The 15,105-nt window shown below is 36.0% G+C and overlaps 1 protein-coding gene across 7 annotated transcripts in view; it reads right to left on the bottom strand.

Moving 5' to 3' along the window:
* Positions 1–15,105, bottom strand: part of LOC150078374 (protein hu-li tai shao-like) — a 459,870-nt gene that overhangs the window by 12,605 nt on the left and 432,160 nt on the right. For all 7 annotated transcript variants that reach the window (XM_090385317.1, XM_090385315.1, XM_090385320.1 and 4 more), the window contains one exon: positions 4,069–4,151. In XM_090385317.1, the coding sequence (XP_090241443.1) occupies positions 4,069–4,151 (83 nt within the window). The remainder of the gene's footprint in view (positions 1–4,068; positions 4,152–15,105) is intronic.

Here is a 15,105-nt window from a genome sequence, read left to right as displayed (position 1 = left end):
GTCCAGTTTCATCAGCATTGACGATGTCATTGTGGTCGTATGTAAGCAAAACATTTTTTAAACAAATTTCTTTCCATTCTTTTGTAGCATCAATGTCCACTGCTGCACTTTTGCAGCACACATTTTTGAAAGAATGTCATACAAGTCTTAATTTCTGGAATGATCCATCTGAACTATTAAATTCTCCTATATCCATTCAGTGAGCAAACGATTCAGCCTTAGTTTTTAAAAGAATAAATTTAATCTACGGGTACATTTTTTTGCACACATCATCATTAGCCATTCCAAAGGTACCTTTTCAAGATCCGGATACGTCACCTTTCATGCTTGAATCCTACCTAATTCAGCAGATTTCTCTAAACTTTCAATCTTTTTCTGATTTTTCAGAAAAGTGAACAGAGTAATCTTAGGAACACCAAACTGTTTGGTGATGTCAGTCTTAGAATGCATACCGTTATCTACAGCTTGCAAAATTGTAATTTTATCTGTGATTAGCAAAGTTTACCACTTTCTTGGTGCCATACCTATAAAAATACTCAAATTAATGAAATTAATTTCTAGCCAATATTCATCTCATTACCACACTGCAAGAAAAGAGCATGGGAAATTTTAACAAATGATTTCTCATGGTCAGGCTGCAAGCTCATGAATTCATTTTTTTTTTGAAGCATTCTGTCATTTTTAAACACTAATATTGTAATAAAAAAGTAAAAATTCAGATTAAGAGGTAGAAATTTATGGTTGTTATAGAGAAATGCTTTTATTTTCAATGTCTGAATGCAAAATAACACATTAGATTAATGAGAAATTGGCCTGGACCGACCACATAGGATGTTATAACGTGTTGGGACATTAAAAAGAAGATTTTATTTATATATACAGTGAAACTTCCCTTTAACGGACAGCCATGGGGAACGAGAATGTGTCCGTTAGAGAGTGTCCACTAACAAGAAGTCTGAGGGAGAAAAAAAAAAAGAAAGAAAGAAAAATCGTTAAACGTTTAATGTAAAATTAAATTAAAATATATACAGATTTTGAACAATATTTTTGTAAATAATATACAATTACATACACAAGAGATAAAGAAAAATCGTTAAATGTTTAATGTAAAATTAAATTAAATTATATACAGATTTTGCACAATATTTTTGTAAATAATATACATACAATTGTGCTATGCATATTATGACTTTATCTTAAGAAAAATACATACAGTAATCACTTATTTTCTTCTGCACCTTCTTCCAGCTGATAATTTTGTTTTCAACATTTGTTTGGAGTGAAGAAACCATCGAAAGTCCTTCAGTAAGATACTTCAGCGGCGAAAAACATTTTTAAACAATTGATTTGTATGAGCGCTTTTTATATTTTCATCAGTGGTTCGTCGATAATATGTTCTTCGACAGAATGACCTCCTTCCATTTCTTCATCCTCATGAGGAACTTCTTGAAAAATATCGACGATAATGTCGTTGATATCTAGAGCACCATCTTCTGTAGTGATGTTCGAGTCTATATCTTTGTAGCCAGGATCACTTGTAGCGGAAGTATCATACATTATCAATAGATGTTGAAGTTCTTGTTCTTCTTAGTGCTCCACATTGCTGTTCACAACTTCAATTTTTTGCGTTTGAGAAGCCAGACTTTACAAAACAGTTCACGACAATTTGTTTTCTAATCGCGTTTACTGAAGAGGAAATCCATTGAATTGCATCTAGGATGCTGATTTTCTTTGCAAGGTCACTCGCACATGTTACATCGTTCATGTTTGCAATGAGATGTCTTAAAACACGTTTTCTGTAGTGAAGTTTAAAATTTTTTATTATCCCTTGATCCAAGGGCTGACACTCTGCAAATGTGTTTGGTGGCAGAAAATGGATTTGAATGTTGGACAATTCAATGTGCGGGTGAGATGCAGCATTATCCATGAAAAGAATAATTTTTCTGTTTTGACGAATCATGTTTTGGTTAAAGTGACTTATCCATTCGCTCATGATATCTCGTGTCATCCACGCTTTTTTATTAGACTTCCAGTCAACATTCAAAAAGATTCAACTCTATGCCCTTGAAACAACGAGGATTTTGTAGTTTTCCTATAACAAGAGGTTGTTCAAAGTCTCCCAGCATATTTGTACACAATAGTACAGTCAAGTGTTCCTTAGAAATTTTTCCGCCCTGGCACTTTTCGTTTTTTAGACTCATTCTTTTTTCAAGAAGAGCTTTAAAAAACAACCCTGTTTCGTCACAGTTGTAAATATCCTTTCAAAATCATGACATAAATCTTCCAATTTGATGGTCCACTCTGTTACAACCCCAGTATCAACAGATCCACCTTCACCACTTACGGTTTTCCAAGAAATTTTATGCCGAGTTTTGAACTTGTCTAGCCATCCCACAGAAGCTTTGAACTCATTTACTCCCATAGATTTCGCAACCTCCAAAGCCTTTTCCCTAATAATAGGCCCATTAATGGGAATTTTTTTAGCACGTGACAAAACCACTCATACGTAACATTCGCGACAAAACCACTGATACGTAACATTGTCAATTTGAAGTCCAACAGTTTTTGGGAATGATTTTTGAACCTGATCATTTACGTGTTGCCAAAATTGTTTGAGCAGTTCATTTTTTTCCCTTCAGGATGTCGCTTACCTACGTCTTCTATTTTGCAGCAAGATTGTGAACACTTTTTTTGCCGATCATACGCATTAATGAGTTCGACTTTATCTTTTAAAGTTAAATGTCTACGAGAAGACATTGTGCACTTAACACGACACTGAACAAAACTGAAAACTGAAACTCAAAAGACGAAAGGCCGACAAAAAATTCTTGAAAAAGGGTTTAGAACCTCGACGTAAACCTTGATAAAATTCAGAGAATCGGAAATAGAAAATAAACACACGATTGAGGCAATACGTGGAAGAAAAGTTCCTAGAAAAAGGGCCGTGAGCTCGCCCGCTGTCCGTATGGGGAGATCAAATTAAGTGCTAATCTAAACGAAACAGTGCAGGTTGCCTGTCCGCGTCCGTTACAGAGAATGCCCGCTAGACAGAAGCTGAAAACACGTTAAAACCAACAGAGGAGAGCTGGGGAATTTGAAAATGTCCATTGTAGAGAGGTGTCCGTTAGGAGAAGTTTCACTGTATATATAATGTGGAGGGTATGTTGATCCAAGCACCCTATTACTGAGGAATTTCCAAAGTGATTTATGAAGGCACACTTCTGAATTGATAATGACTTTATGTAGTACTGATGTTTTGGTAAATGGCATGGTGGAATAGAAGGAAATGAAAAATGAAATGGCATATTTAAAAATTAATGGATAACCCATTGGAGACTGCCCACCAGGTCAATTTATTAATAGTGTTTTGATCAGTGGATGTAGAGATGGTACAACACAGTTTGATTTCATCTGCATATTCTGCAGCCAAACCATGTGACTCCAGTTGATGGCTAGGAGATTACCGATTAGTTAAATAGAAGCGGTCTGAAGACAGATTCATGAAGAACCTTGCTTGTGAAGGAGAATGATTATGAATGCACGTGATTGATAATAATGATGTGTACCTGCTGACTGAGACAGGTTACATGTAACTGAAGCAGAAGATCCTGAATTGAACAGACCTTGAGTTGGTCAATTAGAACCCCGCTGGAGACCTTTTCAAAGGCATTTGAGATATCAGTTAGATGACAACCACTTGTTGACCCTATCCAAAGCAGGCACAAATGACAATACTGGACTAGATTATCAACATTCAACAGGAAGCCATGCTGTTGCTGAGCTGTAAATATTTCAGATATGTAGCAAGATGTCAATGTATCAAATATTTTTGCAATGCTGTTTAGGATATATGTGGGTCTATAGTTATGAATTGAATCCTTGATCTTTTCTGTTTATTGGCAAAATGTATATTTGCTTGAAATGATTTGAGTAATGTCCTATTCAAACAGACAAACAAGAACAGTCAAAATCATTATTACTTCTTGTGTAAAATTTTTGTTTAGTAAGCTTTAATAATTTAAAATTTATTTTTATCAAATTAGCTTATAATACATATTGACTACTTACTTCCTTACTGCTACGTGATGCAGCTGAAACATCCCCACTCTCTGGTGATCGCAGCTTATCTTCTCCATTTACCACTGTTTCACCTAATACATATACAAATATCTAAATTTAACTCCCACGGTTGAAATGCATACTAATAAATTTCATCGACTGAAACTTTAATTCAAGGAAGGCCATTACAGTGCAAAATAAATTAAAATTAAAAATATGATTATTAGTGCAAATATATCTGAGAAAAGCAGAATAAAAAAGATGGAAATTAGGCATTTGTAATTAAGAGATAAACAGGAGAGATTTTTCAGTAAAAAGCAGAATTATGCAACTTCCACGCTACACTACATATTGAATTTCACTGACAATACACACATAGGACTGTTTATTAGCAGCAGATGCTTTCAAACACTGGCTTACGTAGAATTCTAATAGGTAATCCAATGTTTGGATATGCTATTAGACACAAAATGATTTTGCTTCACAAAAGATGCCACTGACGACTTTTCCTTCTTCAGAAATATTGAGTCAAAGTTTTCTTCATAACAAATGGCCCTGATGTCTAGATATTATCTCACACTTAGCACTGCTATGGAGAATTATTAGAATGGCAAGTATGACATGGGATTTTTTTTTTTTTTAACGGAAACCACAAACACAAAAGATATTAGAACTTATAGTACTTAGTACTTTGCAAGGAATGTAGGCGGTAAACAGAAGATACTTGTTGGTGTTAGACTTGAATTTCTGGAGATTATATTTTTAAGAAACATATGTGATGAAGAGTTTTTTCTAGAAATCTAAAGTTGAAGGAATGAATCAGGAGGAAGAAGAAAAGTTGGTTGTGTATCTGAAGTGAGACAGCAAATAGATGTTGACTGTTTGGACTGCTTTGGAAATCAGAAGCCAATTCAGAAGAACAGTGCCCATGGAAGTATCTAGAGAAGAGGCATTCAACAGAAAAGGAATGTATACAAGACAGAGAGTGGAAAGACTATAAGATATGGGTCATTAATTAACCTGACTTCCTTTCTTTGGAGTGGAATCTAAAAGCCCAAGAGAGGTTTTGGAGGCACCACCCCACACGTGAAAATAATATTCCATAGTATATTGAGACTTGTACATTAGCATGGTAATATTGTGATCTGTACAATGCAATAGAGTAGTTGTTTAGAAGAAAAGTAACATTGAGAGCAAAAGAAAAAACAACACAGTTCTTTAGATGCAAAGGAAGCAATATTTATGACATGCTTCTGCCAAGAGAGATTAGAAATCAGGGTAACCCCTAATAGAGGTATGTGATCTTGTCTAGAAATTTGAGTATCATCAAAGATAACCACAGGAACTGTAGACTCTTTTTTTGTGAGATATAAGACAGGACTCAGTTTCAGAAGGATTGAAATGAACTAAGTTATCTTTGACCCATTGGATAATTACCCAGAGATCAGCATTTAAGGAATTGGTGGCCAATATCTGAAAAGTTACAACTATTTGCACAGGACAAGGTTTCTCAAACTGGAAGTTGGAATGCAATGTGAAATCATCAGCAGTTCAGAATGGAACACCAGCAATAGTGGAGAACTCTGAAGATAGAGATCTCCCATCACTTGCAGAGAGTGGTTAGAATGAATACCAGTTACCCAATTGCAAAAAAAATAGTCTAAAATCTGCAAGCACGTTAAGAAGACCTATATGCCAAACACAGTCAAACGCATAAGAAATTTCAAGAGGGACTGCTTGAGTTTCACCAAACTTTTCCATTGGACTTGCCCATAGATGGGTAACAACAAGTAGATCAAGCCTGAAGAATCCATATTGACAATCACTGATCAAAGGGAAGGTTTCAAGATAATATAGGAGTTGGTGGTAAACAAATTTCTCCATTACTTTGGAAAGAGAAAAGGTAAGTGCAATTGGAGGCCTCCCTCGTCACCCTTTTTAGGAACCAGCCAGATATGAGCAAATTTCCATAAAAAAGGAAAAATACTAGTGGAATAAGGTAGTGTAAAAAGGCAACACAAAACATGAGTTAGAGATACCACACATTAGAACTCTGAGCTTTCTTGACATCAAGATTGTTCAACATTTTTCTGCCATCCTTTTGATGAAAGGATACAGGAGGCAGTGGAGGTATTATTATTGGAAATTGTAGGAGGTGGCTTACCAAATCATCAATACAATTGTTAGAAGAAAAGTAGGATACTAGTAAGCTGGCTTTATCTTTAGCTGGGGTGGCAACAGAACCATCAGGTTTTAACAGAAGTGAGAGTATAGATGGCAAAAGTTATGGTGAAAGCTTGACTTCCATTTGGACAAGAAACAAATTTTCTACTCTTAGTCTGTTCAAAATCTAGTCTGGGCTGATTTATAACTGCTTTACAATTGTTGCAAGCTTTTGTGTAGGCAGAAAATAAACCTGGAGATTTGGATGTAAGCCAATTGTAATATGTCCTTTATCTAAACTAAGGTTTTGATAAAAAAAAAATGAAATTTTAAGGTGGAGTGTGGAGTAAAGGATTTCATTCCTACAAGAATAATTTCACTGACATGATCTAGGTAAATTGCTGACATCAGAATATTTAAACCAGTAATCTAACCAAGGAAAAGAGATCTTGCAGTTCATCCCATTTTCCATTCTTGTAATGCCAAACAACACGAGGTTGAGAATGGCCACAAGTGAAAGGCTCCATTGGGGAAGAAACCATCACTAAGTTTTGAATTAAGGTGTCTAAGGATCACTCACTTTGACTAGATATTTGAAGGGTTGCTGGTTAGAAAAAGATCAAGAGTGTTGGCTGTGTGGTTAGGATTGTCTGGTATTTTGGTAGGTAAATGCTAATGACCTCTTGCTAACCTGCAAGAGGTCATTAGCAATTGCAAAAGCCTCAGCATCTTGATCAGCTGGGTCGGTATGACTGGAAGGCAGAAGACAGTTGGAGTTGTTAGCATTAAAATCACCAAGGAAAATGTTGGACTGGAGAAAGTTAAGTTTCAAAGAGTTTCAAGTGTTTAATGGAGTTGGGTTGGGAGAACGATAGAAGCAGCAGATCACAATTTGACAGAATAGAGTAGAGAGATTTTAAGCAGCAAAGAGGAGATTTAAACTACTAAATCTATGATAAGAATATCAGCACACACATGCACTGTTCCATTTTTTCCTAGGTTGGTGGTGGTGGTGGTGGCTCTTTCAGTTTTTTTGGCTTTTCTTTTCCACTTGGGTTTTATAGTGGTGGAGTGTTAGGAGGTACTGTTATTGGAGTGGCAGCTGACTGCATTTTTGGATGGATTTTTTGAGAACTCAATTAATAGTGTACAACACTTTTGGTGGGATAGTCATGCAATGGAATGTTTCTCCAGCAACTTTCTTGCATATGTAGACATTTCTTATTTATTGGCTTGACTACTTTCCTTGCCTCCTGAGAGGATATGTGCAGCTCTGCCTTGAGCCTTTGTATCTCTTTTCCCTCTTTCCACTGTTGGCACTGAGTATGCAAGGTGCTTACCTTTGAAGTTTTGTATGTGCAGTGCTTTTATGGCCTTTTGCACTGCAGAGTGCACAGGTAGGCACTCCACGACAGGCAATCTGCAAATATTCAAATCGACTGCCATTTAGAAAATGGCAGTCGATTTGGGATGTATGGCCTTACATTGCAGTTTATGGACCCAGCGTTCATCGAATTAGATGGAGAGTTAAATAAAAAGATGAGATTTCTAGTTGGTACTGACTTCCTATCCTTATGTATGGAAATTCTTTTACCTGCTGCCACTCTCTGTGGCTTTAGTTCAGAGCAGATTTCCTACTCAGTAACCTCAAGTAGGTTCCACTCTGAGATGACATCTCTTTATGAGTTTAGTGTTCTGTGAGGTGTCACAGTACAGTATTTCTCTGATTGATGTGGATTGGAGTAGCTGCTCCGAGTGTCTGTCGTTTTTGGTCTCAATTGAGTTTCAATTTGGTTTCAAAGAGGTCTCCAGAATGAAGCCTCAACTGATTTTGGAGAACCTGCTAACCCTTCTGTATAAAAAAAGGACAACATTTCCCAATCTGTGATTGTATTAATAGGAATCTTTGAGTGGGACCTGAGTATTTCAGTTTCGGGGCCTTTTTGCTGCATTGACATTGTCTGATTCTAAGGTTTGGGACCGGATTGGGCATCCAGAAGAAATAACTTTCAGGATTCATGTTTTTTGTTTTTGTTCAGTGCCCGGGTTCCTCATGGGATGCCCACTACCCGGCAAGCAATAAATGTGCTTAGGATTGGAAAGACAGGGCTATTCAGACACTATACCGGCACTATCACCAGCCTGAATCCTGTCCGTCAGAACATGAGTATACAGGCATGGCATTGACATGCCTGTATACTCATTCAGTTGACCCTTGCAGGTGAATCCACTAGCCGATGCTCCTGGCAGAGCCTTCCAGGACCACCCACCTTGTTGAAGTATGGGGCCAAAATGGCATGTTGAAGCTGAACCCCTCAACCACCAGGAATCCCCTTTCCAAGTTTCCTGAGTCACAGCACATGGCACGCGCACACATACTCTGGATTCCTATGATGATAGCCTTGAACCTAGGGACTAGGTTCAAGGCTATGTTCAATCTAGAGGACCAGCAGAGTCACTGAGAGGTCCCCTCACCACAAACAGGTGCCCACATCGTGGGGGAAAATGATGGAAACATTCATTTTTACCAACCACTAAAAAACCCAAGGTTCAAATGTCTACAACAAGGTCATATAAGTTTTCTAGGACTCTGTGTTATCCTTACTGGATACCTCCAAAAATGCAAAATATCACTGGGGAATAATATACAAACATCCTGGGAAAGTTTGAAGAGGCTATCAAGTTGAAGATACATGCGAAGGTATTCAAAAGCATTTGCCTCATAGCCAACAATGCTTCTACTCACAAGTCTGCTCTCACAATGGCCTTTGCATTCAGGTGTGGCTCTGAAAATCTGCAGCACTCACCACATTCTCTAAACCTCTCACCTTCAGACATTTTCCTTTAAACTAAATTAAAAAAACTATTATGAGACTGCAGAATTTGCTGCTGGTAACATCATCAGTTGGTCTCACTGAGTAGAATTTTTAGATTCTATGCAGTGTAACCAACACTACATAGTGGTTACAACTACATCTTTAAGTAAATAGAGATCAATATAGTGATCACTACCGGTGGCTCTTTTATCTGCACATTATTATTAGTAATAGTGGCATATGATGCAAGAAAGCAAGCTTATAAAACATCAGCAAAAAAAAAAAAAAAAAAACACTTCACCTTTCCATCTCCTCCAATTCAGTTCTTCCTAGAATTTATTCAAGCTACAGGGACAGATGGAAATTTGTTACAAAAATCAACCACTCTCTGGCTGAAGGCAACCTCTGTATATCTATTTAATTTTAATTTATGCCCCCCCCCCCTCGTGTGTGTGTCTGGTCTGAGCAAGAGGAATAATGTCATCAGCATTGGGAGCTCAATCCATTCAGAGCCTTAAACACCTCAATCACATCATCTTGCAGGCACCTAGTTTCCAGATGCTGTAATTTGCAGAACTGGAGCCTTTCTTGTTCCCCTCATCAATCTTATTGCCCTTCTCTGCACCCATTCCAACAGATCTATATTCTTCCTAAAATGAGGATTTCAGACCTGTATCCAGTAATGAAGATGTGGCCTAGATGTTATCCCTGCAATCAAGGTGTTCTTGTATATCATTGATAAAACCCCATGAGCCATCCTGGCAAGCCTGTCAGCATTGCTCAGAGAATTTCACATCTGACAGTACCAATTACCCCTAAATATTTTTCATTTTCCATATCCTGAATACACCAACATTTGATAAGTTAATCTGAGATTACTGCTACACATATGCAGTACTTTGCATTTGTCAATGTTAAACTTCAACTGCCATTTCTCAGCCCATTGCCTAAAATTTTTTGAGTTTGTTGCAGTAACATAGTCATTTTACACCCTGCCAACCTTTGTTTCATTTGCAGACTTAGATATTAATATCCCCTCATCAATATCATTAATAAATATATAAAACAAATGAGCCCACTGAACTATGGGCAGCTCCACTAATAACTTCATTAATGAAGAGCAGTGTCCATTAATAACCAGTCTTCTCTCACTCAACCATCCCTTTATTCAGAGCAGTAACTCACCCTTAATACCACACTGTTCCAATTTGTATAGCAGTCTTATATTTGCAACAGTATCAAAAGCTTTCTTGAAATCTGAAAAGTACACAGTATTAAAATTTCTTGGCATTCTTTGCCAGAGACTTCTTGGGATCTGCTTTAGCTTGCTTAGCCCTTTTCTGACTTGATTACAGACTAGTTTATACTTAAACTAGTAGGTTTTTAGGTTTCTGCTTCCCCTGGTATTTATATTTCTTCTCTTCTTCTCTGCCACTAGTCTCATCAGTTCGCATGACATCCATTTAATTCTAAGCCTTGAACAGTATCTCTTAATTGGTATAAACATATTAGTAGCTTCTACAGTTACTTCCCTAAATGTTTCCTAATTATAATCTGTATTTGGTAACATCATCAATTTGTCCCACTGTACAGAATTTAAAAAGTGGACCACTGTATTCACCTTTATGAAAGCACAATCCTACACCTTTACTTTTGATAGTAGTTACATCTTTAAGTAGATCCCACATTGATACACTGTGATCAATGCCACCCAGTGATTCTTTTATCTGGAGATTTCTAATGTATGAAGAGTCACTGCTTCTTGAATCACTTCTTTCTATAAGTCTTCATAAAATTTGTCTTTCAATCTGTTAATAACTGTAATCTTTATTATTTTCTTTTAGTTCGGGTAGCAATGAAGTAAATGGTGAACTTTGAAATTCATTCCATGCCAGTGCTATATTGTAAACAACCTCTTTGATGATGATAACCTTTAATGATTCTATAAGTGCCATATGTGTGTCTTCTATTTTTCCTAAACTGAACTGAAAAAACCTTTGCCTATATTGGCTCTTTAAAACAATCTAGAACTCAACGATTCATAAGCAGGATGATAGATGTGTTACATTCAGTGGTAAAATGCCTTTATGTCCCCCTTCTTTACAATCCTCATAGCTGGGATGTGAAGGGGAATTTTCCAAAAAAGAAAACAGCCTTTTCAGGTTAAATTTATTTTCTTTATAGAAGATATAAATTTATGAAAAAAAAAAAAGATTCTTTGAATAATGCAGTTTATCTGTGCTAATTTTTTTGTGCAGCAGTAAAATGGTAAAGAAGAACTATTTATTTAAGCTCTGGGATTAACTGGTTTACCAACAAGAAAAAGGAGCTACTGTGATTCTCTTTTTTGGATTTTTTTATTTCATGGTGCTGCAGGCTCTTATTTTTTTGCCATCATTTTTGTAAGTAATATCTTATATTTAGACCCATTTCATCCATATTATAGTTATTCTCCAATCAATTTTTCTCTGCCATTAAATGACCTTAAGCTGCCTTTAAATTTTTGAGCAGCAAACTGATCAGTGGATAATTATCCTTGCTAATACTCAATATATGGATATTATGTTTTTTCTAATATCCAAGCCATAACTTGCTGTAAACTTTCTGCACTATCAATCTTTTCATGTAGGGATAAGGAGTTTTCTTTGAGTGGTGGTTTGCTGATTGGAGTTCCAAGTTATGTTTTTTGCACAAACTTTAAATGCATAATCAATAATCTTTCATCTTTGGTGATTTTAAACCTAATACAGCAACAGTGTTTTTTCAGGAGAATCCAAATTAATTTTCACAGAAAGAAACAGCAATTCTTTCTTTTCTCAACCATATATTGATTAATTTACATACTATTTAATTAAATTATGTACCGTAATTACAATAAATAATTTCACCAGTTCTAATGGTTTGGAATATGGAACAAACACATAACCAACCTCTTCCAAAGCATAATGTTATGGGTGAAATTAACTATATAATATCAGTGTAAATACACCATAGTTTACCCATAAATTTTACTACATAAGTAGTGTAATGATATCATTTGATTTTATCTCATATTGTGGCTACCTTCATAATGAGATAACAGGTATTACTTCGAATAAATAACGCTTCTCTAGACTACTGTTATTTATTCTCAGTGGACACCACCACCACCCAGTAGTTAAATTTATGGGTAAACTATGGTGTATTTACACCAATATTATACAGTTAATTTCACCCATAACATATTGTGCCTTGTGCATTTAGTCTTCAAAATATTATCATTATCTTCACCATTTCGCATGTCTCATATTGTGGAATTAACTTTGCAACCGTGATGGCATGTCTGCATTATCAGGGTACCTGCCCGCCCACTGATGAGTGAGCCAACTAGCTCCGAAATGCGTCTGGGTGGTTAGTGCCCACTGAGAATAAATGCACACCCAGGGTCCAGCTCAGGACTCTGGGTGCCAAGCCCATACTCATCAGCTGGGAGCCCCTGGTTTAAGTGGGCTTCTCTGTATTTGAGAGAACTCAAATTGTAGGAAAAAAAAAAAAAACAAACAAACTGAGAAATGAATGTTAATTACTGCTAATTTTTATTTTCAAACAACTCAAAATGTTTGATTTTGAGTTGTTTGTAATTAATTGTTGTAATAACTACTCTTCTACCACATGGGACTAATAATATAGTTTGTTAAGCTCATAGCCCAAACCACTATATATTTAAGGTAACGTTTCAGGCAACTTACCGCTGCCTATCATCAGATCATACATTGGCTGTTAGGGGGAGAAAATATAGAGAGCTACAATTTGGGAACATTTGCAATTAATTATTAATTGTGAATTTTAGGGTTTTTGGAAACCCAAGGTAAGGAATTTTTTTATGGTTTAAATTACATTAGGGTTACACAGGGTTGTACTGTAGATTACGGTAAATATATATGGAAAAAAACATACATAAAAAATTCTTACTTGTTATCAGACAGCTGTTTTGGTAGCTTGCTGATGCTACCAAAACCTGTTTTGCATACTGGAAAGAGGCGCTGCCAACAGTTACATTATAGGATTAAATCTATTGACCAATAGTAGGGTGCCAAGTTTACTATCCTGGATTCAGTGGTTCTTGTTTGAGGCATGCCACCTTCATGTTCAGAACATCTGCTGGCTGTTAATGGAGGTCTGCTCTTTAGGATCATTGGAGTATTTTTTTTTTTTTTTTTTCCCATATCTTCTATTTTTCTTGTTGAGTAAGCAGAAATGTTGAGGGTTGAATTCAATTCCTTCTTTCCTGTTGAGGCTTCAAACGTGTTTATGAAGGCTTCTTTAAATTTCCTTCTGTTTTTCTGGTTGTCTGTAGAGAGGATTCTGGTATTGTTGAAGTCCCATGTGGCACCACATTGGAATGCATGAAGGCTGTATTGGATTTTAGGATTCTTCCATATTGCACAAAGATGCGCAATATGGAAGAATCTCTGAGAGGAAGATTACAAGATGTGCAAGTAGAACAGAAGGAAATTTAAAGAAGCCTTCATAAAACTGTTTTGGAGTCTCAACAGGAAACAAGGAATCGAATTCAACCCATTATATTTCCACATATTCAACAAGAAAATAAAGGAACATATGGAAAAACAAGAAAAACAAAAAAGAAAATACTCCAGTAATCCTGAAGAGCAGCCCATCCCTCCAGATTCTCAGTACCAGCTGGGAGATGTTCTGAACATGAAGGTAGCACATCTCAAACAAGAACCACTGGATCCAGGATAGTAAACTTGGCACCCTACTATTGGTCAATAGATTTAATCCTATAATGTAACTGTTGGCAGCACTTCTTGCCAGTATGCATAAGAGGTTTTGGTAGCATCAGCAAGTCTGAAGCAGGTAAAAATTTAATTTTTATGTATGTGTATGGTATTTACCTTAATCTATAGTACAACTCTGTATAACCTTAATGTAATTTTAACTATAAAAATCTTTATCTAGGATTCCCTTAAATTCACAATTAATAATTAATTACAAATGTTATCAAACTGCAATTCTTTATATTTTCTCCCCCTAACAGCCAATGTCTGATGATAAGCTTAATAAACTATATTATTAATCCTACATAGAAAACAATAACATAATGTCCTTCCCTCACTATATTGTTTGTAATTATTAATTTCAATATAGAGTTTAAGAATAAATATGCCTGTCTAAAATCTACTGATATTTATATTATTTTTTTAACAAAAGAAAATAATAAAGGGAAAGCACACGTTCAACTTCATCCAGAATTCAACAGCAAAAATGCATGTATTTCTGGTTCATGTTTGAAAGCTATTATTCAACACATTTACCATTTTCGTTGTTAGTATTGCACATCGTAAAGCCCGTGCATTGGTATAACAACAGTGGAAGAAAAGTGCCGAATGGAGAGCAACATATAAAAGTGATGTGTAACAGATTAAAAGACTGGTAAAATTACAATAGTTTAAAAAATTGTAGAATTATAAAAAACATGCATCAGTGAGCACTTTTTTTTTTTTTTTTTTACTTTGACAGGCAGTGTTAATTTATGGGTCCTGCCAATTATGTTTTAATTAATAAAGATTTGTCTGAGCATAAATTGAATCAACATACAAATGGTTTTTCTAAATGAACTATTCAACTTCTGAAGAGTATCAGTACTGTTGAAAGTGATTGAATAAAAAAACGGTTTAGTATTCTTTCTACAGTATGCGAGAATTAGAGATAGTAGTAGTAGTGGCACTTGATGCAAGAAAGCAAGTGTAGGAGCTTATGCAGCATCAGCCAAAAAAAAAAAAAAAAATCACACCATACCCTCCAATTGCCTGTCCAGTTCCTCCTTAAATTTATTTAACCTATCAACTTCCACAACGACAGATGGAAGTTTGTTCCAGCAATTAACCACCCGCTGGCTAAAGGCAAATTTCCGCACATCTATTCTACATCTATCCTTTCTTAATTTGAACTTATGTCCCCGAAGGTTCGTATTCTGAAAAAGTGGGAGGATCCCATCAGAATTCAGCGTGCTCAACCCATTCAAGGCCTTATAGACCTCAATCAGATCACCGCGCAGGTGCCTAGT

This window comes from Mastigoproctus giganteus, chromosome 11, assembly GCF_048544385.1.
Source record: "Mastigoproctus giganteus isolate SK-2022 chromosome 11, ASM4854438v1, whole genome shotgun sequence".
Lineage (NCBI taxonomy): Eukaryota > Metazoa > Arthropoda > Arachnida > Uropygi > Thelyphonidae > Mastigoproctus > Mastigoproctus giganteus.
Note: the sequence above shows the minus strand (reverse complement) of the source record. Positions and strands in the feature narration are given on the sequence as shown.